At 41.1% G+C, this 21790-nt stretch overlaps 2 protein-coding genes across 13 annotated transcripts in view; one reads left to right on the top strand and one right to left on the bottom strand.

The window, feature by feature from the left end:
* The window catches only part of OSBPL9 (oxysterol binding protein like 9), a 160756-nt gene extending 158660 nt beyond the window's left edge, over positions 1-2096 (top strand). For all 9 annotated transcript variants that reach the window (XM_072772118.1, XM_072772117.1, XM_072772115.1 and 6 more), the window contains 2 exons: positions 929-1064; positions 1330-2096. In XM_072772118.1, the coding sequence (XP_072628219.1) occupies positions 929-1064; positions 1330-1404 (211 nt within the window). In that variant the 3' untranslated portion in view covers positions 1405-2096. The remainder of the gene's footprint in view (positions 1-928; positions 1065-1329) is intronic.
* Positions 2097-2771: 675 nt separating this feature from the next.
* Positions 2772-21790, bottom strand: part of NRDC (nardilysin convertase) — a 90583-nt gene continuing 71564 nt past the window's right edge. For 3 of the 4 annotated variants that reach the window (XM_072772098.1, XM_072772100.1, XM_072772099.1), the window contains 17 exons: positions 21281-21385; positions 19482-19605; positions 18861-18947; positions 16650-16769; positions 15490-15541; positions 14439-14589; positions 11625-11752; positions 9930-10092; positions 8331-8362; positions 7961-8099; positions 6048-6095; positions 5703-5755; positions 5199-5282; positions 4395-4485; positions 4079-4195; positions 3129-3218; positions 2772-2988 (listed from right to left, as the gene is read on the bottom strand). In XM_072772098.1, coding sequence (XP_072628199.1) covers positions 2794-2988; positions 3129-3218; positions 4079-4195; positions 4395-4485; positions 5199-5282; positions 5703-5755; positions 6048-6095; positions 7961-8099; positions 8331-8362; positions 9930-10092; positions 11625-11752; positions 14439-14589; positions 15490-15541; positions 16650-16769; positions 18861-18947; positions 19482-19605; positions 21281-21385 — 1779 coding nt within the window. In that variant the 3' untranslated portion in view covers positions 2772-2793. Of the gene's footprint in view, positions 2989-3128; positions 3219-4078; positions 4196-4394; positions 4520-5198; positions 5283-5702; positions 5756-6047; positions 6096-7960; positions 8100-8330; positions 8363-9929; positions 10093-11624; positions 11753-14438; positions 14590-15489; positions 15542-16649; positions 16770-18860; positions 18948-19481; positions 19606-21280; positions 21386-21790 lie in introns of those variants that run through there. The other variant, XM_072772101.1, reaches the window with a different exon arrangement.

Below are 21790 nucleotides of genomic sequence, written 5' to 3'. Positions count from 1 at the left end.
CTGCCCTCAGGTCGTACCCGGCGTGTTTCCGCACAGATCTCTGAAGGGACTTTGAAAACACTAGCCACAGTGTCAGGCTTTCAAAACGCCTCTTACTATCATCAAATAGTTTGAAACCATTGGAAAATTAGACACCAGCAGAATTTCTTCCTCTCCCATTTGCACGGTAGAATCCGGGTCTCTTGGTGACATGAGCATCACCCCCGAAGCTCTTGGTTTAGCGTATTAGGGCGTTTCTAAGTGAAGGAACGGGCTCTCGCACACCAGTACCGCACTGCTGTGTCGGACCCGTTAACAGCCTGCGTAGCTGGACTGCCCCATGGTGCTCAGCCTTCTCCGCGGGGCTACGCGTGCCCGCTTCCTGGCCCCGGTTCCTGCCCTTGCGAGGCGACGCCACACTTCCCCGGTTACCAGCTTCCGGGCCTTGGGAAGCAGCCACATCGCTTAGCCCAGTCTCTACAGTTCACCTCTTGACTCTTACTCTGTTCAGACTGTGTCTCCAAGATTTCATTGTTCAAGGGAGTTTTTTCTGAAATGGAACTTTTCTCCCCTGATCTTACTTACCCTTTTGGTTTTTAACAAAGGAAACCCAAGCCCGGGAGAGGTGAGCCACTAACCCCAGTGCTGCCTTGCTAGCCTTGGTGGAGCCCCAGACAGACCTCAGGGTCGGTTTTGCTCTCCTCTGTATCGCATATCTAGCTTTCTGCCCATCCTTCTCTTCCTTCGACACTAGCAGTGGAATCCTCCGAGCCCATTTCTCTGCTTATGCCAGTGCCTTGGTACCACTTCCAGTTCGTCCCTGAACTGTACTTAAACCCGGTTGGCTTACACTTTGACGATGCTGTACTCAGCGGGTGCTGCACGGTCATTCTCAGGTTTGCTAACTCCTCTCCATTTAGTACTTAGCACTTTGACTTCTTTTCTTTAGCCTTTGGAAGGATGTCACTTTCAACTTAAAAATCAGAGACATTGATGCAGCAACCGAAGCCAAGCATAGACTTGAAGAAAAACAAAGAGCAGAAGCCCGGGAAAGGAAAGAGAAGGAAATTCAATGGGAGACTAGGGTAAGCTTGTTTGGGGAGCCTGCCCCGGCCCTGAGCCTCGTGCCCCCGTGCCCTGAGCTGTACTTCCGCGTCCTTGTCACTGACTGCAGAAGTACCGTACGTACCCCTTGTAAATAAGCCTGCTGATTGCCACGATGAGCCCTGGTCCCTGCCGGAAACTCGTTTTAGTGTAAGGAGGGGAGAAGAACTAAGATGATTTAAAAAACTATTATTTATAGACGTACAATGCAAATGAGTAACGGAGTTCTCCCCCTTTCTTTTACAGTTATTTCATGAAGATGGAGAATGTTGGGTTTACGATGAACCATTACTGAAACGTCTTGGTGCTGCAAAGCATTAGGCTGGGAAATGCAACGTTTACACCTGATGACCAGGGCAATAGGCATAATTAAGCAACAATCTTCCTTTGGGAGAATCTGTTCACTCCCTTCTTATTGCAGTGGTTCCTATCTCAGGGATACTGGACTTTCTGATGCAGATGAACAATTAAAACGAGAAAAGCTTCCCTCTTTTCCTTTTCTGTGGCAGTTACAATTTTGAATTCAGTCCTGAGAAAAACTTCAGGTTTTGAAAGCAAGAGGTCTGCTTTTTTCCCCAAACCCCATGCTCTGAAGAGCATTTATAAATCCCAGTCTTAAACCTTGCACACCTAGTATGGCTATTAAGATATACACCTATTTCTTAGATCATATCAGCTTGGGTTCTACACACACACATATACATATATATACATATATACCTGATGGCAGATTTTTCACAAATACTCCTACACACACACATATACATATATATACATATATACCTGATGGCAGATTTTTCACAAATACTCCATCTACTGTAAATATTGGTTCCTCTGAGTTTTAGAAACTTAGTGCAATGTATTAAAATCAAGTGTTAGGAAATTTCTTGGCCTCACCTATAACAACTTTTGTTTTGGAATTGGACTATTAAATTGTATCTAACTCTGGACTAACTATATTTAACTATACTCAGTGCTTCTTAAGGCTTCATAAAGTAATTTTTTCAAATTTTTTTAAATGTGTTTCTTTTATTTGGCAGCCTTGAATCCAAGAGCTAAGTAGCTTTACACAAGGACTCTCCTGAAGCAGTGGAGGGTCCATCCTTCTTCTCAGCCCTCCCATGTACTCTGTGCTCGGTGTTTAGCTCCCACCAGGCTATTCTCCAGAGTCCCTTGAACTCTCATACAGCACACATAGGGCTCCCAATATTTATCCAAAAATATTTTATTGCCTTAGTTTAGGAAGAGGGTTTTAGATTCCCACCCCACAAACAAAAAAGAATGCTACAGTAGCAAATGGCTCGTTCTGAAGAAGGGCATTACAGAACTGTCTTTATTTAAAAATACATTAAAAAAAAAAAAAAAAACCACCACCACGTATTAGCACCTAGCACTTAGGCACTAAGACCTGGGTTACACAGGGCCTCTCAGAGTTCCCCTACAGAACGGGGTCCTCCAGCTGAGAACTAGGACAGGCCAGGGCTTCTCTAACTGCTCCAGCAAGCTTTCTGGTCGCACTTGGCACAGCTGCTGCTCTCTGCCAGCTCCTAGGGTAACCCGTGGTTTCTGATTCACAACGTGGGGGGTAGGAGTGTAAATAAAGTTCTATGACGGCAGTGCAAAAATTCAGTGGCACTAGTAGTAGTGTAACTTCATAAGATACCAACACATTTTTAAATACACAATGCTTCAGGCCAACGAGACTGCAGTTTATTTGACTATTTTGTGGTAGGGGAGCAGGCTAAGTGTCGATGTGAAAGCCCTGATGTCGGTAATGGGAATGGTGGAGCCCACCAGCAAGGGGGAAGTCGGCAGGTAGGTTAGCTGCATCACTTCACAAGAGTGGGACTCCTCACCCGAAGGGGAGCCGTCCTCTTCTGGCTCATACTTCCCAAATCCAACGACCTGAAAGAAGCCAAAGACTTGAGAACTAGGCTCACCAGATGCGGGCAAAAACCGGTCAGAACATCTAGTACCAGCCCAAGCTCGGGGAAGGTTGCGGGGCTAACCTGATGGCTTAGAGCCAGCGTGGCAACCATACTCACGTGAACGCTGAGCATTTTACTTCCTGGTCCTCTGTGAGCCTTGAACCAGCTGACGAGGTCAGATTTTGAGAATGACTTCAGTGCTTCAATCTTACAGGAGAGAGGGAAGATAGGAAAGAAAGCTATAAAAGACAAGTGATACATTTTCTGGAAAGGTCTTACTAAACTCCCACACCCCCTAGGTTTGGTTCTGCTCAGCACCTGAGCATATCCTTTATACCTTCTAGAGAAGGATGAAAACGAGACTGTGTGACACCCTCGTGTCTCACAGCAATAGTGGTTAGCCCTGGCAAACGGTAGCGACGCCCTCGTTACAGCGGAGGAGCGCACAGCCGAAATCCACCATCACGTGTGCCGCCTCTGGGGGGCGTGCTAACTGTACACTCTGCCTTGAGAGGATACGGGGGCAGGGGCGGTGGAAACACAGGAAGAGAACTTGGTTGCCCCACAAGGAAAACTGGAGCGCTTACGAGCTGAAACCTCTTGTTAAATGGCCTTTCTGCCTCAGTGTCCTTTTCTACTCCACCATGGAGGGTTACACTGTCAGAGCGCCCTACACTGCAGGTCCCAAAGCTCTTTTGTGGGTTTTATTACTTTGGGCTAGAAGTTGTCAAAGACCTACACCCAGAATCAATAAACCTGGAGATAAATTCCATAAAGACCAGAAGAGCAGAACCTGTTTTTCCCTCCACAAATTTGGTAGGGAGCCTCAATAAAAATATAAAACAAGTATATTACACAAAAAATACCCATACAAAACTGGGCATCGCTTGGCTGCCTATGGTGCTAGACAACCCATCTGGAAATTCAAGATTTGATGAAGCAAACCTAGATGGTCTGCAATAAGCAAACCTAGGTGAGCACCCCGGGTTTCTCTTCCACACAATATTGATTTGCTTGGCAGTGTGACTCTTAGAAAATCAGGAGTTCTGGTCAGGACTTCCTACTACCTCATGGGCAAGGCGGTCAAAGAGATACTGCTGTGTCACCACTTCGTTCCAGTTCCTGTCCACCTCCTCCCCAAGGTGGGTATCCTCACATTCCTTCAGCTTGATGAGAGCTGTGACCTGTTCCATCAAAAAGAGAGACCTTCAGGTACAGCATCACCCCAGTCGTCCCAGAACACTTGGTCCTGTTCAGTCTGGTTTGTGACAGACCTGCCAGCGTGACGGGGAGGGACGAAGCTAGGAGACACGGTCCAGTCAGGTGGGGCTACAAATCTCAAGAGCCAGCCAAAGGAACAAAAGACCAGACCAGCACACGCACCTGGGTGTTGAAGGCATCCTCAGTGAGGTTCTCTATCTTCTCCTCAAAGCTTGAAAGAAACTCTTCTATCTTCTTATCAACAATTTCAGAACTGAAAACACGTTCAATGACAAGTCAGCAGAAACCTGGCCTCAAGCAGAACGCAAAGGAGAAAAAGGGCTGCGGCATGTTTCTAGGAAAGAGACTGGGGTATTTTCTTCCCCGGCCTCAGCCCTCTTCCTCTAAGCTGAGTGAGAGACAGAACAGCAAAGGACCCAGCCCCTCAGCACTGAAGCAGTGACCAGCCAAGCCTGACCGCCCCAGAGCGCGACCCAGCGAGGCTCCTCCCCTGCCTGGTTCTAGCCTAGGTGCCGAGTCAGGCACCTGTGCTTTGCTTGTGCTCGGGCTCGCCTGGAGAGAGGAAACACTGACAAGCCCTGCAGCCCCTGGAACCATCACTGATCCACCACTGATCTGTCCCGCATCAGGCCACCTACGACCCACCCTCTGTCCCCACCCTCCACAGCTGTGACTACGTGAAGCAAACCCTACTAGATCAGAGTTCCTGAGGTTTATTTATTTATTTTTAAAGATTTATTATTTATTTATGATAGAGAGGCAGAGACACAGGAGGAGGGAGAAGCAGGCTCCATGCAGGGAGCCCGATGTGGGACTCAATCCTAGGACTCCAGGATTGCGCCCTGGACCAAAGGCAGGCGCTAAACCGCTGAGCCACCCAGGGATCCCAGTTCCTGAGGTTTAAAGGATGTGCCAATAACCCCCTCTCCAGGCCAAGAATAATAATAGCTGGGCCCATCTACTCACTTGTATTTAGTTGCCTGAGTCCCCACGGTGACAGAGAATCCTAGGATCCCAGATGTGTTCCTACATGTAGGGTAAACATGGTACCTACAGCCAGAATGAAGAATTCTATGAATGCAGGCAGTTCCCAGAGCCCTGTCCTCAGAAGCTAGGGATGAGTGGGAAGGGTTTCTATACATCCTGACTGGACCTGACTCCTGAAAGAAAATCTGCAAATGTGTATGCATCTACTTCATTTTCGGGTTAGGGTGTCCACCCCTCTCCTGAACTGAGGACTACACACTAACTTTTTTCCTTGTCAATCTTTGAAACTTGACCAAACAAAACCTGATCATAGATGGTTCAAGATGCAAATTCTAGAAGTTCTGACCAGTCGGTATGACTCTAAAGCATGGAAGGACCAGTGAGCTCTGAGAGGCTGCTCAGTCAGGGTATCTGGTAAACCTCAGCCTGCAAAGTTAGCCCCAGACCTTCATGTGAGCTCGGTGCTCTCGCCAGCAGACTTACCCAAGGGTCTGCTTGGTTCGAAGGAAGTCAAAACAAGGCTCTTCCATGTGCATCTGTAATTCAACATACTACCCATCAGCCCAACTCCTCCCAGCAGAGAAAAGCTCCACTTCTAACTCCCAAGTGTTCCACGTCACCCCGAAGTCCAGCCTCCCTACTGCCTTCTTCCTAAATCGCCCAAGCCCCCTGTCCATGCTCATATCAGAGGAGAATACGAAAATAACCATCTCACCAACAAACAGGCCTCTGACCCCTCCCGAGTCCCTAGCTCCCGGGCAGAAAGGCCCGTCCTCCGAGTGGGTCAAGGGCTTCTGAACACCTCAACTCTCCTTTATTACAACTTACCACGAGCAGCTCCATGAGAGTGTATTCTTTCAGACTCCTGGTACCTGACTGAAAGGAGAGGTTGGTCAGACCAACTGACAATCCAATGGCTTATGGGACTTTTGAAGAATCCAGCTATTCTTGGCAACCACTTTACTCAGGTATCCATCCCATTCTTCTCTTGCCCCAAGAGAAGTGATCACACCCTCTGCTGCCATATTCTCAACAATTTTGTTTATACATGTGCCTTCCCACTAGACTAGTTGGCCTGTGAGGACAGAAATCATGCCCGATTATCTGCATGAGGTGACTCCAGTAATACCCAACCTGCCAGCTCCTGCCCAAAGAACCCAAAGGACCAAACCTAAAGTCAAGTATTTGCAGTTCAAGGTCCTAAGGAGAAAAGCAGGAAATATTTGGGATCAATGAAGGATATCTGGACCTATTCCTCAGAAAGAAAGGGTATGAACAGAAGCTTCTAAGGTCATATACAGGGACCCAAAACAGCTGATAAGAGAAATACCTAAAAGGCAGATACCACACTTGGGAGACCACATCCCGGCTCTCCTGGAGAGTAGCAAAATAACATGGTTAGAATGAAAGGGGGCAGGAAGCCAACAAGCAAGGATGCTGCTAGTACACCCCACTGTCAGGCTCCTCTAACAGACCCATTTCTTTTCCTTCCCACTTCACTTGAGGAAGGGGCTGAAAGCCTATGTGCCCTGCAAGTCCTGTTTAGTCAGGCAAGGAGATTTCCTGTTCAAGATGCTCTCTGGGAAGAGGGAAGTGGTTTCCTAAGGAAAGTTTGTTTTAGAAGCCAGTGCTAAGAGGTAACGGATAGAAAGCACCTCAATAGACATGGTCTTACCATATGAAATCTCACCTAAACGGGAAAAGTACTATGGATTTTGAACAGCAGAAATACTGGAAATGTGGACAGGGCCAGGCCATTCCATTTATGAATTTTTTTTTTTGGGGGGGGGTGGGGAGCTGGTAGTCATTTCAGCTTCAAATAAGCTGAGAATCTGGATAAAAACAAAGTAACTATAGCCAGAGGGTGAAGGGCTCCACACACAAGCTGGGTCTCTATGGAAAGCCATAAGTTCAGGGCCAGAAACACAATAAAAGGACAAGGCAACAGACAGTAAGGCCATATACCCCTGCCCAAAGCCCAGACCAGGGAGATCGTCACAGGGCCTGATGGAGAAGTGACTTCCTACTGCAGGATACCTAGGAACCACAGAGTTTAAGAAGTCTGAGATCAATCTGGACAGGCACAGGTCCCAGCTGTTCTAGAAGTAAGTGGGACTAACCACAAGCTATGGGCCAAGTGAGACTGTTGCAAAGCTCTTATTTTAAGCCCCATCCCACCTTTCGAGAATGGTATGGAAAGAACACAGGATCTGAGAACAGAAGGAACAGGTTTAAGCCCCACACACCTCAGGCAAGTAAAGGACTCTGGACCTCAGATTCATCAAAACAGGTGATAAATCCTGTATCTCAGATGCTTTGAAACTTTTAATTACGATTCTGGTAGTCACTCTGTTTTGCTATATATTGATGGCTTGGTTATGTTTACTTTTGTCTCTTTTTCAAAACTGTCCTTTTAACAAATGTCGTCCTGCCACTTGGGGTTCTATCAGGAGGGATAGGAACTTCCAACCACTCTTCAGTCTCTGTCCCTCTGGACTAGTAGTTGAATGATTCGATGAAGCACTGGGATTGAGAAAGGATCCATTTCGCTAACAGGAGCAATTTTTAAGTGCAATTGCTTCAAGAGGACAAATGACCCTACGGATAAAACCACAGAGGTAACTGCAGAAGGGCCTTGAAAGTCATAGGGTCACTACTCCCGGGTACTCGACCTTCCACCAAACTTAGTGCCCTACCAGTCTTAGGCACGAGGATGGCTGTGTATAAAGGAGCCAACTGACCTGGTAGTACACCGTGACCTCTGAGTTGGCATCACCCTTGTTCAGAGCTCTCACTTTGCACAGGTGGTGGCCACCGGGCAGCTCTACCACCTGGAACTGCACAGGCATCTCCTGCTCCAGGGGCATGAAGTTCAGCTTGCTGCAAAAGAATGAGTGGGTCACTGAGCAGCGCCTTTCCCCTCTTCCCCTCACCCAAAGACGACTGTGAAGAGGGCGTCCGGCCATCCACAGTCCCTTCTGAGGGACTCTGTTTACATAGCCAGCCTCAAGGGAGCACCGTTCATTGTGGATTTAGCGGTAACTGAGCTGTGGCTCAAAGCCTTCGTGCTAATAGGAAGGTCCTACAGAGAAAACTCAAAGCAATACTCACTCAACAACATATTTCAGGAAATCCATGGATTCCTAGGAGGCAAAAGAAAAAAATAACTATAGCAGGCTCTCTGGACCCTAATTGCACTCAGAACCAACTAATATCAATATTATAATTGTTCGAGAAACCCTGGAAAGCAGTACGAAAGCAGATCTAGTCTGCCAACCACACTGATTATGATTGTTGAATATTAGGCGCCTCTCAATCGACCAGCTGCTCCTCTGTTCTCCCACTGACACTGTTTACCTGCACACTGTGACGTGGTCAAACTTAACTGCCCAGTTTAGCCCACTAGGCCGCGTCCTCTATGACACTTGTGACTATGTTTTCAAAACCTCGGTCTACAAATATAGACCCAGCACAGAGCAACAGGATAACACAGAACACTAAGTGAGTGCAGCCTCTCCCCTCTCCAGGCTTCTGTTTTCTTACCTATAAAATGGGGGGGTGTAGGGAGGGTCTGCTCATCTCTACAGTGGTTTCTACCTGGAGCAACTCATGGTACTAAGTCCTCTAGACCAAAAGGACCCCCTGCCCAGTACTCTCATCATGCTCAGAAAAGCAGGTAGCTATCCCTGCTTTTAAACTTCTTTTTGTGGGAAGGAAAGAAACAAAGGCTAGTTTCGGGGCAGGGATAAAGACAGAGTGGAAGTAGAGAGGAGACAGCAGCCAGTCTCCAGAGTGGCCAGTTATATATCCCATCAAGGGGCCAGTCCCAAGAAACTGGGAAGCCATGAAGGAAGATGGTCTAGCCAAACAAATTTAGGGAGAGTCCCAAACAACCATTCTGGGCCAGAAGAGGCCTCAGTTGGTTACAAGGTCCACAGACCTATCCTACTCAATATGTATCACAACAAACTCCTCATATGCCCCCAAATCTACTATTTTCCTACTCTTCCACCAACCCACTGGTTCAAGCAAGAAATCCAGGCATCATCCTAGACCCTCCCTCCTCTCACTTCCACATCTAATTAGTCACTGAGTTTTGGCCATCCTCTACCTATTTCTTTATTCATTTACTTTGCCTAACCTCAGGCTTCAACATCTTTAGCCTCATTTTGTGTGTGTGTGTGTAGTAAAAGCATATAACAACATTTAGAATCTTAACTACTGACAGTTACATAACATAGTGTTAAATATACTTACAATATGTATTCTAAAATGGAACTCCAGAACCTTGCAAAAAAGAAACTCTATACCCATAAAACAGCACCCCCCACCTTCCTATCTTCCCAACCCTTGGTAACCACCACTCCACTTTCTGTTTCTAGGACTTTGACTACCCGTGTGCATGTGTAGACATCCCTCACCATACCCCAGAGCTCCCACTTCAATCTCTAAATTAAACTGTTGTTTCCACACACCATCTTCAACAAGTAACCAATACCGTGTATTTACCACATCCGTTTCACTCAAAGCCCTGTCCATTACCAGCAGTCTTCTTCAAGAAGAAAGTCTTGCCCAGCATAGGGTGGCTGTGCTATGACAACTCTGACCTGTCAAGACTACAGAGCTTCCCTTTTTGCAGAACTAATGCAATTCCAGAGCCCACAAGAGCATTCAGACTTAACCAATAGCAACACAACACCTCACACTCACTGTGCTGGTGACATTTCCTTGTACCAGGCCTTCAACAAAGAGCTGGGATTTGAACTCCTTGACGAAGCTCAGCAGAGACTCAAGGGAAAGGCCATCCATCAAAGCCCGGTACTTGTCAATCATAGACCAACGGGCATATTCCAGGATTAAGAGCCGCACATCTCTATTCAGAGGGCAAAGAAAAAGTTTCATTGTTTTGAAATAAATTTTAAGATAAAAAAAAGACTTGGTTCAATTTCTACAGATGACATGTTTTTGAAGAGACACAATTTCTATCATAACTTAAGATAATCACCAAAAAGCACTTAAAAATACACATATAAAGTTATACATCGATTTGCTCACGGGTACAACTCACTTATCTTAGTGGCAAAGTAAAATATTTCACATTAGTTGCCAGATGAATCACACTCCAATTTAGAATCATTACTATTTTTATTTGAAATCTCACTAGCATGTTGTTAATTACTAGAGGCCAGTATTATGAGTATCTATGACTACAGTGACAACACAGTATACGTAGTGGCTCTAGGCCAGAATCAGACCAACCCCTACTCCGCCTCCCCACTCTAAACTTCCCTCTCTCCTCACACTAAACTATTTGTACTTGGCTAGTTACTTAACATCTGTGACTCAATTTCTTCATTTGAAAAATGGTAAGTAATAATGACTACTATTATAGGGTTTGGGAGAGAGTTAAATATATATATAGTTTTTATATCTAGCAAATAACAAATCTCTAATAAAGAGGTATAATTATTAGTCTACTATATTTTAATAAGCTAGTATTCAGGAGTTATTGGATACAGAGCTATTTTTCATCATATTGATAGTTCCAGATGACTATCCTTTCTAATTTCTATCTGGTTATTAGTTTTTACAACATTTTGTGACCAGATTATCAGTTATTACAGGTATGACTCTTAAATGCCACCTGCCTTGCTTCTGAATTGTTCACTTACGGGCTTCTTTGTAACTGTGTCAAAAGTAGGGCCTCTACATATGTTTGTGCTGTTTGCCATTTATAGATGGCCAGCAAGGAGTCACGCAGGGGCTTGTAAGCCATGTGCACAAAGGGCTATCTGCTCAGAGAGGACTCTCTTCTCCCTCCCACAAAGGCTCTCCCTGTTGACAGATGGCACCCTAAAGGGGTGCTTTTTTTGATTCACATAGAGGTACCTCTCGACTACCATTACCCCTGGACAAAAGAACAGGCTCTAATGAACGACCCAAGGGGTTACGAGTGGAGGCTTTAATCACACTCTCAGAAGCCTTTTTGCTCTCCTTTGGAAACCTGAATTCTGGATAGTTGCAGTTGCCAGATAAGTGATGGGTTAAGCAGTTTAACTCAGTTACCCAATATACTAAAACCAGTAGTAAAGCAATTTTGAGCTACCACAAGGCCAGCACTTCTTTAACTTATTTACTTACAAACTTTGGGGGAAAATGCCCTTGTTTATTGTTCGCCTCTAAGTATAGTAAGCAGGCTTATTTTAGTCCTTCTCACACCTACTTAAGCTGGGTTAGAAATCCTATCACCCAATGGATGGTTTCTTAAACCACAGCCAATTCTAATTCGTCTGAAAAACAGCACTGAAACCATAGTCTCATTCCCCACACCTAACCCCTAGAAAGGCAAACCACTTTGACCACCTTCAGGCCTTCAAAATACAAGCTGATACTATGTATACCCACTTGGCCAGAGTCTCAGGCTTGATGAGGATGTTAAAGTAGGTTTTCTTCAACTGTTCAGTTATCATTGTAAATACAGCTGGTGTGGAACTGAACTCCGCTAAGTAATCAATAATGAGCTGAAATAGTAGCTAAAGAGAAAAGAAACAAGCACTTTAAGTAGAGAAGCACGAAATCCACGGTTTTGGGGCAGAGGTGGGGGGTGGGGGTGAAACCTGTTTCCATTGGTGTTTACCAGGGGCCCAGCATGGTAACAGGTATTTGTAGGAGAAATGAGAAGTACTGGTGATTCGAAGAATCTTCAGGAGCTAAAATCCTCAATAATTGTGAAATTTGGAACAATGATTCCTTTTTTTTCCTTTTTAATAATTTTCATGGGTATTCTTAAACACTTTTTTCTTCCAAATAAATAATTTTTTTATTCAGCATCTCCACTGCACCTGAATGTGATTTTAACTGGGAGGACATTACATTTATATATTAATTTTGGTAATGATAACTTTCTATCAAGCTGTCCTATCCAGAAACATAATGAGTCTCTCTCTTAAAGTCTTTTATAATATGCTTCAGTAAGATTTCTGATTTTCTTTACATAAATTCTATACTCTTCTTTATTCCTAGGTATTTTATTTTTCTCAATATTATATAATACAATGTTTTTTCTATCCATTTCCACATGGTTATCGTTACTACAGGGAAAAAAAAAAAACCCACTGATGTTGATACCGATCTTGTGACCAGTCACATCGCATTATTTTTTACACTTCAGAGACTTGGGGTGCCTGGGTGGCTTAGTTAAGTATCTGCCTTTTGCTCAGGTTATGATCCGTCTCCCATCAGGCTCCCTAGGCAGCAGGAAGTAAATTTTTTTTTTACTTCCTACATATTTTGTATTTTTTATTCCTATTTTGTTTTTCTTGATACTACGTAATGGAACGTGTATTTTAAAGTAATCACTAAACCCAACATGGGGGATCCCTGGGTGGCGCAGCGGTTTGGCACCTGCCTTTGGCCCAGGGCGCGATCCTGGAGACCCGGGATCGAATCCCACGTCAGGCTCCCGGTGCATGGAGCCTGTTTCTCCCTCTGCCTATGTCTCTGCCTCTCTCTCTCTATGTGACTATCATAAATAAAAATAAAAAATTAAAAAAAAATAAAAAAAAAATAAAAAATAAACCCAACATGGGGCTCAAACTGACAATCCTGACCGAGATCAAGAGCTACATGCTCTACCAACTGAGCCAGCCAGGCAACACCCCCATGAAGGTTTGTATTTATTGTATTTAACTAATTTCCTTCTATTCCTTCTTATTAAGAATGCCCACTTAATTTATCAGATTTTTTTTTGGCATTTATTACTTATTCATCTAATGTTCCGTTTGAACTGTTATAATGATTTGTGTTCAGCAACTTTCAAATACTGAGCAACAAACCTTTCATATTCCTAGCTTTTGGTCACATGAATTTTTCTTTCTGTTACATTATTGGATTTTCAAATTTTTAAAATGTCTGAATCTATATTATATAGGGTGAAACTGGTATCTAGGTTGAGAGAGAAAAAGAGAGAGATTTATAGATTCTATGCCAGGTTTTAATATGAAGGCTAGGTAAGCTTCATAAAATTAAGAGTCTCAAATACTTGTCTATGGCTTATTTTTTTAAAGATTTATTTTTATTTATTTATGATAGACATAGAGAGAGAGAGAGAGGCAGAGACACAGGCAGAGGGAGAAGCAGGCTCCATGCCGGGAGCCCAACGCGGGACTCGATCCTGGGACTCCAGGATCACGCCCTGGGCCAAAGGCAGGCGCGAAACCGCTGAGCCACCCAGGGATCCCCTATGGCTTATATTTTTAAAAAGCTCCCAAGGTAATTCTAAAATATACCTCCTAAATGACAACCAATGTATTAGGCTTTAATCTGCGTGGACCTTAAGCTATATTATATTAAGGCCTCTGAAGATTAACAAAAGTCAAATATTCTACAATGTCTCCTCCTAAGGCCAATCTTTGTTCTCTGGGGAAGATGATTAGGGCAAGGGTATAAAGAAAAGAACTATACTCGGGTTTTTGCTAAGACACAGAGGCCTCTTAGCGCAGTTCTAATTTCTGCCAGGTACTTTGCTCCAGATTTTTTCTTGTTTGAACCTAGTTCCCTAAATCTTGATATATGTTCTACAAAAGAAATCAAGATATAACATTTGTTGTTGGATATACTGCATTATTTTAGCTGGTATTTAATGGTCTATCCCTCTTAGCCAGCATTCCATGTTCTCTCTCCTTTTGCTTATGAAAGTTAACACTGAAACATTCCTTATCAAAAGATAAATTACTGACAAGGTATAGATCATGTTTCTCAAAGGCTCCTAAATTTAGAAGGAAAATACAACACATACCCGAAACAAAGGGACAGAGTGAAGGAAGAGCTTGGAAGGATACAAACACTTGACTTCTACTCTGTCAGGCAATGTTCCAGGTGCTTTAAATTTGTTATTACCGTGTGAGTATGAAATTAATCTCAAACCGGTCCAAAATGCCAGTGGTGGCCACCGAGAAACTGACAGCAAAAGGAAGTGAAATCAAGCCTGAAGCACAGGCTACATTGCATGCATTGCTAGTAATTAATGAATAGATGTTGCTCTTATGTGTGGCTCAAGTTAGAATAGCTGTCACCAGCCAAGAAAACACGATAACCCACATTAACAAACATTTCTTTCTATGTACAGCAACCCATGCATAAGCCTCTATGATTGCTGCTTTAGGGGCAACAAATAAAATCCAAAGCTCTCTACGAGCAAAACAGAACATCTGTACTTACAGGTAGTTTGTGGTTGAATCCTTTCACTCGAATAATTAAACCATGTTCTCCAGCTACCAACTTATACTCTAGCTGTGCCACATCTGCTTCATAAGCTGGTTCCGCAAGGTTATGGGTAAGGATATTGACAAAGATATCAAAGAGGACCACACTGAGAATATAAAGTGAAAACAGCATCATTAATTGGCAAGAAATAAACACGAACAAACATGTTTTGGAGTAGGAAACAAAGTGGTTATACTACTTTTACAAAGACAGTGGTTACACTACTCCAGAATGTAAAACCGTATACTGAGTTCAAAAGTAAATACAGTTTACCAAGGACTCAATTTTATAGGCACACTACAGAACACCTCCCTTCAGCAATGCTTCCCCATCTTTGAATTGTTATATACACATACTGAAAAATGGGGTAAGTGTAAAAGGCATAAAAAACAATTGGCCCAAAGGCTCTGGGCCGTCCCTGAAGCCTAAAAATCTGAGGGAAGGGAGGCAGCTAATACATTTTTTCAAGTGGTATTAATATTAATGCTGCCTGTTATTCTAAGGTTAGATTCCACAGTTTACATGGCAAAGGAAAGGAAGTAGTAGACTAACATTTCCTGAGTACCTTCTATGTTTCAGACACATTTTAGGCTCCGACCTCCCACAGTGCAGTTATCTATATATAAATACATAAGTTATTTGCTATAAAGTATAATCAGATTCCTTGCCAGTTTCTTTTTTTTTTTTTTGCCAGTTTCTAAATATAGGATCAACAGATGCATTTGTTCCCATTACAGACTAGAGCTGATCCAAACTCATTTCTAATGAACTTTCTCAATCCAGTAATACTATGACTACCCTATATTATCAGCATGTTTTACACCTGGGTGCTAGAGATAAAGCAGCCACAATTCCATTTAATGTTTAGTATCAATATGAATAATTTGTTTGCGGCACAGAAAAAAATACACAGATCAGCAGCACAGCTCAGTACTGATAGAGAAAATGACAGAATGATTCAAAATGAAACTAAACATATTTTCCAGTAAAGTGGACAATTGCTTACTTTGCTGCAGACTTCTGTATCAAAGGTGAAATCAGATGGAAACGTATATATGCTAAAAGAAAAAAAAACATAGATGAGAAAATACAGGCCAGAGGCCTCAGATATTTTATATACCTGCTATATGCCCCTAACATCATGTTTCCTAAAAATTCTGAAATTAACTACTAGCCCTTAAATCCTTGTTACATTTTTATCCTGACATGTCTTTAAAAAGTAGTATTTACCACTCTAAAGAGTGTCCAGAAGGCACACTTTAGTCTATGGGAAGGCCAGACACATAAACAGATATAGAAAGAAGCCTAGGAATACTGTATTTATTTATTAACAACTTTGGTCAGAGAAAATGTTTACAGAGGTATACATGTCAAAAACGTTAGAGAACCCCAATACTCACAGAAAGTCATAGCAGACTTTCCAAAGAAGCTGAATTTAAGAACATTTTTGAATGTTCTTAAACAATGTTTTGAAATACTGATTGATTAATTCAAGAAACACCTTCCCAATAAATTCAAGAATCTCTGAGGGCCACAAAACAGTTGTGTTAAAATTAGGGATCTGGGTTAAATGGCAATGAAGGGCTCTCAGCTTTTTTTGATCCCAAGCTGCTTCCATAAGTTCCTATGTGATGCACAAGAACAGAAAATAAAAAAGCAACACAGTTTAAAGTCAACAACTCTGGAGTCTATTTAACTAATCAGTGTACACTGTGATTCCTTTACAATGAAAAGCAAAATGGTAAAGGGAAAGAGTGGAGGATTTTTCACATTTGTAATGCTGGAATAGGCTATCTATTGTGTTTAAGAATAATTTCCTTCAGCGTACTCTTTTTGTCTCTTTAAAAGTAATGTTTAAAACATACCACCCATTCCCTAAGATGGCTAAGCATCTGGCTCTCCTCTCATTTAACTGCAAGAATTATTTAAAAACATTCTCATTTTAGCCTTGAATCTTTATTTCCTAGAATCTATATGTATATGAGGATTTCTGTGACCTCAAAGAAGTGCAGTATGGTTCTGACAAGTTAAGCCTAGAAAAGATCTTCAACTGGAAGAGGAAGGAGAAAGGGAGACAGGTGATAGACACATGGAAATAGGTTGCTACCAAGTGGAGAAAGAGTCGCTAAGCTTATTTCACCCCTGTTATAGAAGGAAACATTTTACCTTTGGGAATTTTGAATTTGTTGTCTTTCTTATACCACAGGCAACCTTGTGGAGTGTTCACAATTTTAACAGGGTATTCTGTCTCTGGGCAATCAAAAGCCTTCAACATGAAGTCCGTGGCTAACAACAGAAAAGAGTAATAATTCATCATGTAATTCAACATGATTCCCAACAACCTGTTCTTGGGTTTAGAAGTCTAGGTAACTTTTCTTGGTGGCAAAAGTAAGCCAAATTCAAATGCTAGAATACAATACGTTAGTAGAACAATGCAAAAAAGAAAACTCTCTTGGCCTTAAACTAAATGAACTCTGAAATCTATAATTTCCTAAGGACTGGTTCTGACCTTTCCACACTCTGCTTCATTACCTTTCTCAAAGCCAATCTTAACTGTAAGAGGGACCCTTAGGATAGTTGTATAAACCAATTTATAAACAAATCCATTCCTGAATGAGAATGTCAATTTTTGTTATGTTTTATAACAAAAACGTTCTAACAAAGTCAAACTAAGTTAATGAAAAATTCTTTCATCAATATGTAGGTGAGAAATAGCTACTGAAAGGAAAACAGAAATAGAAAAAACTACTTGTTTCTTTATTAAAATGAACTGGCTTGTTTAAGATACTTAAAGTTCAAGATGTGGAACTGAATTGTCTAAAATATGCGAGATTTTTTTAAAAGGTTTTTCTTCTAATTGAGGTTAAATTTACATAAGAAATTAACCATTTTAAAGTGAATAATTCAGAGGTATTTAGTACATGCATAGTGTTGTGCAACTACCATTTCTATCCAGTTTTGAAACATTTTCAGCATCCTAAAAGGAAACTTTTATATCCCATGAAACAGTCACTTCCCATTATCCATTCCTCCCAGCCACTGGCAATCATCAATTTGTGTTCTGTCTCTGTGAATTCATATATCCTGGATATTTCATTTATAAATGGAATCATATATAACCCTTTGTGTCTGCTTCTTTAGCATAATGTTTTCAAGGTTCATCTATGTTGTAGCATATACATCATTTTTTTTAAAAGATTTTATTTATTTATTCATAGAGACAGAGAGAGAGGCAGAGACACAGGCAGAGGGAGAAGCAGGCATCATACAGAGAGCCTGACGTGAGACTCGATCCAGGGTCTCCAGGATCACGCCCTGGGCTGCAGGCGGCGCTAAACCGCTGCGCCACTGGGGCTGCCCTATACATCATTTTTTATGACTGAATATTATTCCTTTGTATATATTTACCACAATTTGTTTATCCATTCATTTACTGATGGACATATGGGCTATTTCCCATTAATGAATAATGCTGCTATGAACATGCATGTACATGTATTTGTTTGACTGTTTTTAATTCTTTTGGGTATATACCTAGGAGTGGAATTGCTGTGGAAAATAGCATTGAATAAATTAGTTATATACAGCTGTAATCTTTGACCTAGACCAGCGGCTTTCTCAAAGTTCCATTTTTCCCATTGTAAGCTAGTAGACAGGGAGACAGAAGCATACACATACACATATATATGGAACAAAAGTTCTTGAAATAGGGGTGCCTGAATGGCTCAGTTGATTAAGCATCTGCCTTCGGCTCAGGTCATGATCCCAGGGTCCTGGGATGGAGCCCCTAGTCTGGCTCCCTGCTCAGTGGGAAGCATGCTTCTCCCTCTCCTCCCAATCAGGCTCTTTCTATCTCTCTGTTGCTGTATCTGTCTCTCAAATAAATAAATAAAATCTAAAAAAACACAGTTCTTGAAATACTCTTTCTTATAAAGCAATAAAACATTTTGCTATTTTCCATCCTAACTGCTTTTTTTTTAATGCTCTCATAACCCATTACACTGATTTCACAAACCTTGTAGTTTAAAAAGCACTAGAACAACCAGCCAAAATAATGGCTAGCCCTACAGAGACTGATATGGAAGATCAGCTATATACACAGAAAAAAGAAAAAGTTTCAGAGTCCCAAGATCTACATTTAAGTAGATCTGTTTTTTTTCCATTTACCAACTGACTAATCTATGACAAGTTGCTTTACCTTTTTAAACCTCAGGTTTTCTCATTCAAAAAAGTAAGAAAACAGTAATGCCTACTCCAGAGTATTACTGGGAAGCTCAAATAGGAATTCAAATGATACTCTGTAAATGTACTATACAGATGCTATTTCCTTTATTAATATATAAATGGATTATATATAATGATTGCTATTTCACCGACCTATGTATTTATTTTCAGCTGGAAGATGAAGATCCGGATTTAATTCGAAATTAGTCTTCCATAGTTCAGCCCAAGAGTTTTCAACATCTGTAGAGATGAAAAAAAACTGATCCAACAAACAATGCAATGTTGAGCATTCTCTTAATAACAAACCAGTTAACAATAAGCCTTCACAAATCGATTCTTCTTTCTCAGGAAAACTATAATTTATCCTGGCATTCTAGCCATTTACTACTCAAAAGTATGGTTGGTAGCATTGTATCACCTGGGAGCTTATTAAAAATGCAGAACTTCAGGCCCTACCCCAGAGCTAGTGAATACCGATTTGTATTTTAATAAGATCTCTATGTAATATATATGTATACTGAAGTTTTAGAAGTACTTTTCTAAAACATAGTCAAAACTCTTCTGCAAACTATCCAGAACATAGGAGTTTTTCACTAGCTATAACAAACATAGGAGAAAGTAATTTTCTGCAAAGCAGTATAAATAATTTTCATTTCTAAAAAAAGTTTATATTATATTTTCCCATAGGACATTAGACAAATCATTAAGGAATAAAAATTCTTCTCAGATGAGTCAGATAAACCTAAATGTAGAACAATCATTAAAATATTTTACCTTCCATACTATACTGAGTCCCAAACCATTTCTCCTTGAGGTCACATTTTCCCTCATTAGCACCAGACAGCAGAACAAGATTTGCTTTTTGCGGAACTAGCTGATTAAGAGCTTCAGCAATGACCTAAGTGGGGAAGTGGGGAAACACACACACAATAACAACCTTAACCTAAGATAGCTCTCTTAAAAAGGCAAAGGACATTACGGAGGGCACATGATGTAAATGAGCACTGGGTATTATATTAAGATTGATGAATCACGGACCTCTACCTCTGAAACTAATAATAAATTATAAATGTTCATTAACTGAATTTAGATTTCAAAAAAATAAAAAATAAAATCACACACACACAAAAAAGCAAGCCACATTGTTAGGCATCCCCAAGATCTTATTATCTTGATACTCATGAAACTCTATCTATAGTCATGAACACCCTAACTCCTAAAACTTCATTAGTCTATTAGTTGTTTCTTGATAATGCTATAAACTGTGTTCATCTCAAAACCTACATAATAACAGTACTCGCAGTAAAAATAGCTCTCATTTATAGTACTATCTGCCAGGTAGTGTTTAACATACATTATTTCATATCATCTTAAAAGCAACTGTAAAATATACCCATTTTATAAAAAATAATACTCAGGTTCCTGTTAAAAGTTAAGTAATTTGCTCAGATTACAGATTACATAATATGTACAGAACAACACAGCTAGAAGTGGCAAACCCAGAGTTCTAAAGAAGTTTGTACATGATTGATTCCAAAGACTATACTCTTAACCACTAGGTATTAGATTAATTCATCCCCAAGAATCAATAAATTGATCCCATTGCAGGGCCTCCTTCAATAATCCTTCAGGTATGATAAGAATAAACAGAAGACTTTGTGGTTAAGTTTTGAAACCCAACCTACCAATTTAAACACCATTATTCCTTTGAGAAAAAAACAACAAATGAAGTTTGGAAAAAATACTTGGACCCCTAGGCACAATCTTCCTAGGAGATAACAAGAACGTGTGATTACTGCTTCCTCCTTTACCTTTCCCTACCTTTAAGATTTTGGAATACCCTGTATCAAGGTTTCTCAACCTCAGCATTATTAACATCTTGGGCCAAATAACACTTTATTGTGGGGTGCGGTCTTTTGCACTGTCGGATGTTTAGCTGACACTTCTGGCTTCTAACCTACTAGATGCCAAGAGCATCCCCCAGTTGTGACAAGTGAAATGTCTCCAGACACTGACAAATATCCCCTGGGGGGCAAAATCACCCAACTGAGAACTGCTACTCAGTTATGGAGCAAAATGACTTACTCCCAACAAGGAAAGGAGGAAAGTCCTTTATTTGTATGTAGGAAAGGATTTATTTGTATGTAATACTGTCTATAAATCACATGTTTCAAATTCATGACATCTTACATTTCTCATAAACATTTTCAAAATGGTTAAAATGTAATTGCCCAGAGTCTCTAACTGAACTAAAAGGTAAACAAAACAACTCTCTAAATAAGCATAGCAACTAAAGCACATAATTCTTAAAAATCACTTTTTTAGATGTTGTAACACTTGAAAAATAGAATAACAGTACCTAAGAAAAGGACTTGATTTTTCTCCTCATATTTAAACATGATCATATACAGCAATCATGAAAAACTACCCACAAAACTATTTCTTCCATTTAAGCAAAAAATTTGACAAATTTATCCAAGTTTTCTATATTCCCACAGTTATTAAGTAGATCTCTGTATTGTCTCCCCCTTCTCTTTGTCTAAAAGTAACTCTTAGAAATGAAACCTCCTTACTTCTGGCTTGTATTCAAAGAGAAGCTGATCTCCAGTGAGAAAGTCCTGTAGTGGATACAGCTGCATGTTTTCACACATATTTTCCACATACTCAACTGGATCTGTCTGTAAAGAGAGAATTATTTCATGCCAGAAACTTCCATTATTCTTAATTTACTACAAAATGGAAATAATTTTCCTTTTTTTAAACAGTGAAACCAAAAACTTCTGAACAGAAATATATGAACATATGTAATTTTAGCTTAAAAATATGATGCTTACTTGAGCCCCATGTTGGGTGTAGAGATTACTTCTTTAAAAAGGGGGTGGGGGGGGCGGGATTTGATGTTCAGAATTCTAAGAAAATTTAGCCAGAGAAAATTTACCACCTTACGCAATTTAACCTGACACTCCTCTAATCCCCATCCTGAGCCCTACAACACACTAGGCTCTAGTAATGTCAGAGCCTCTTCATGAGATCAATTACAACCCTGAGCTGGAAATGCTTGTTTATATGTCAAGTGCCCCATA

Source organism: Canis lupus, chromosome 13 (genome assembly GCF_048164855.1).
Source record: "Canis lupus baileyi chromosome 13, mCanLup2.hap1, whole genome shotgun sequence".
NCBI lineage: Eukaryota > Metazoa > Chordata > Mammalia > Carnivora > Canidae > Canis > Canis lupus.
The sequence above is the reverse complement of the archived record's forward strand: the minus strand, read 5'-3'. Positions and strand labels throughout refer to the sequence as shown.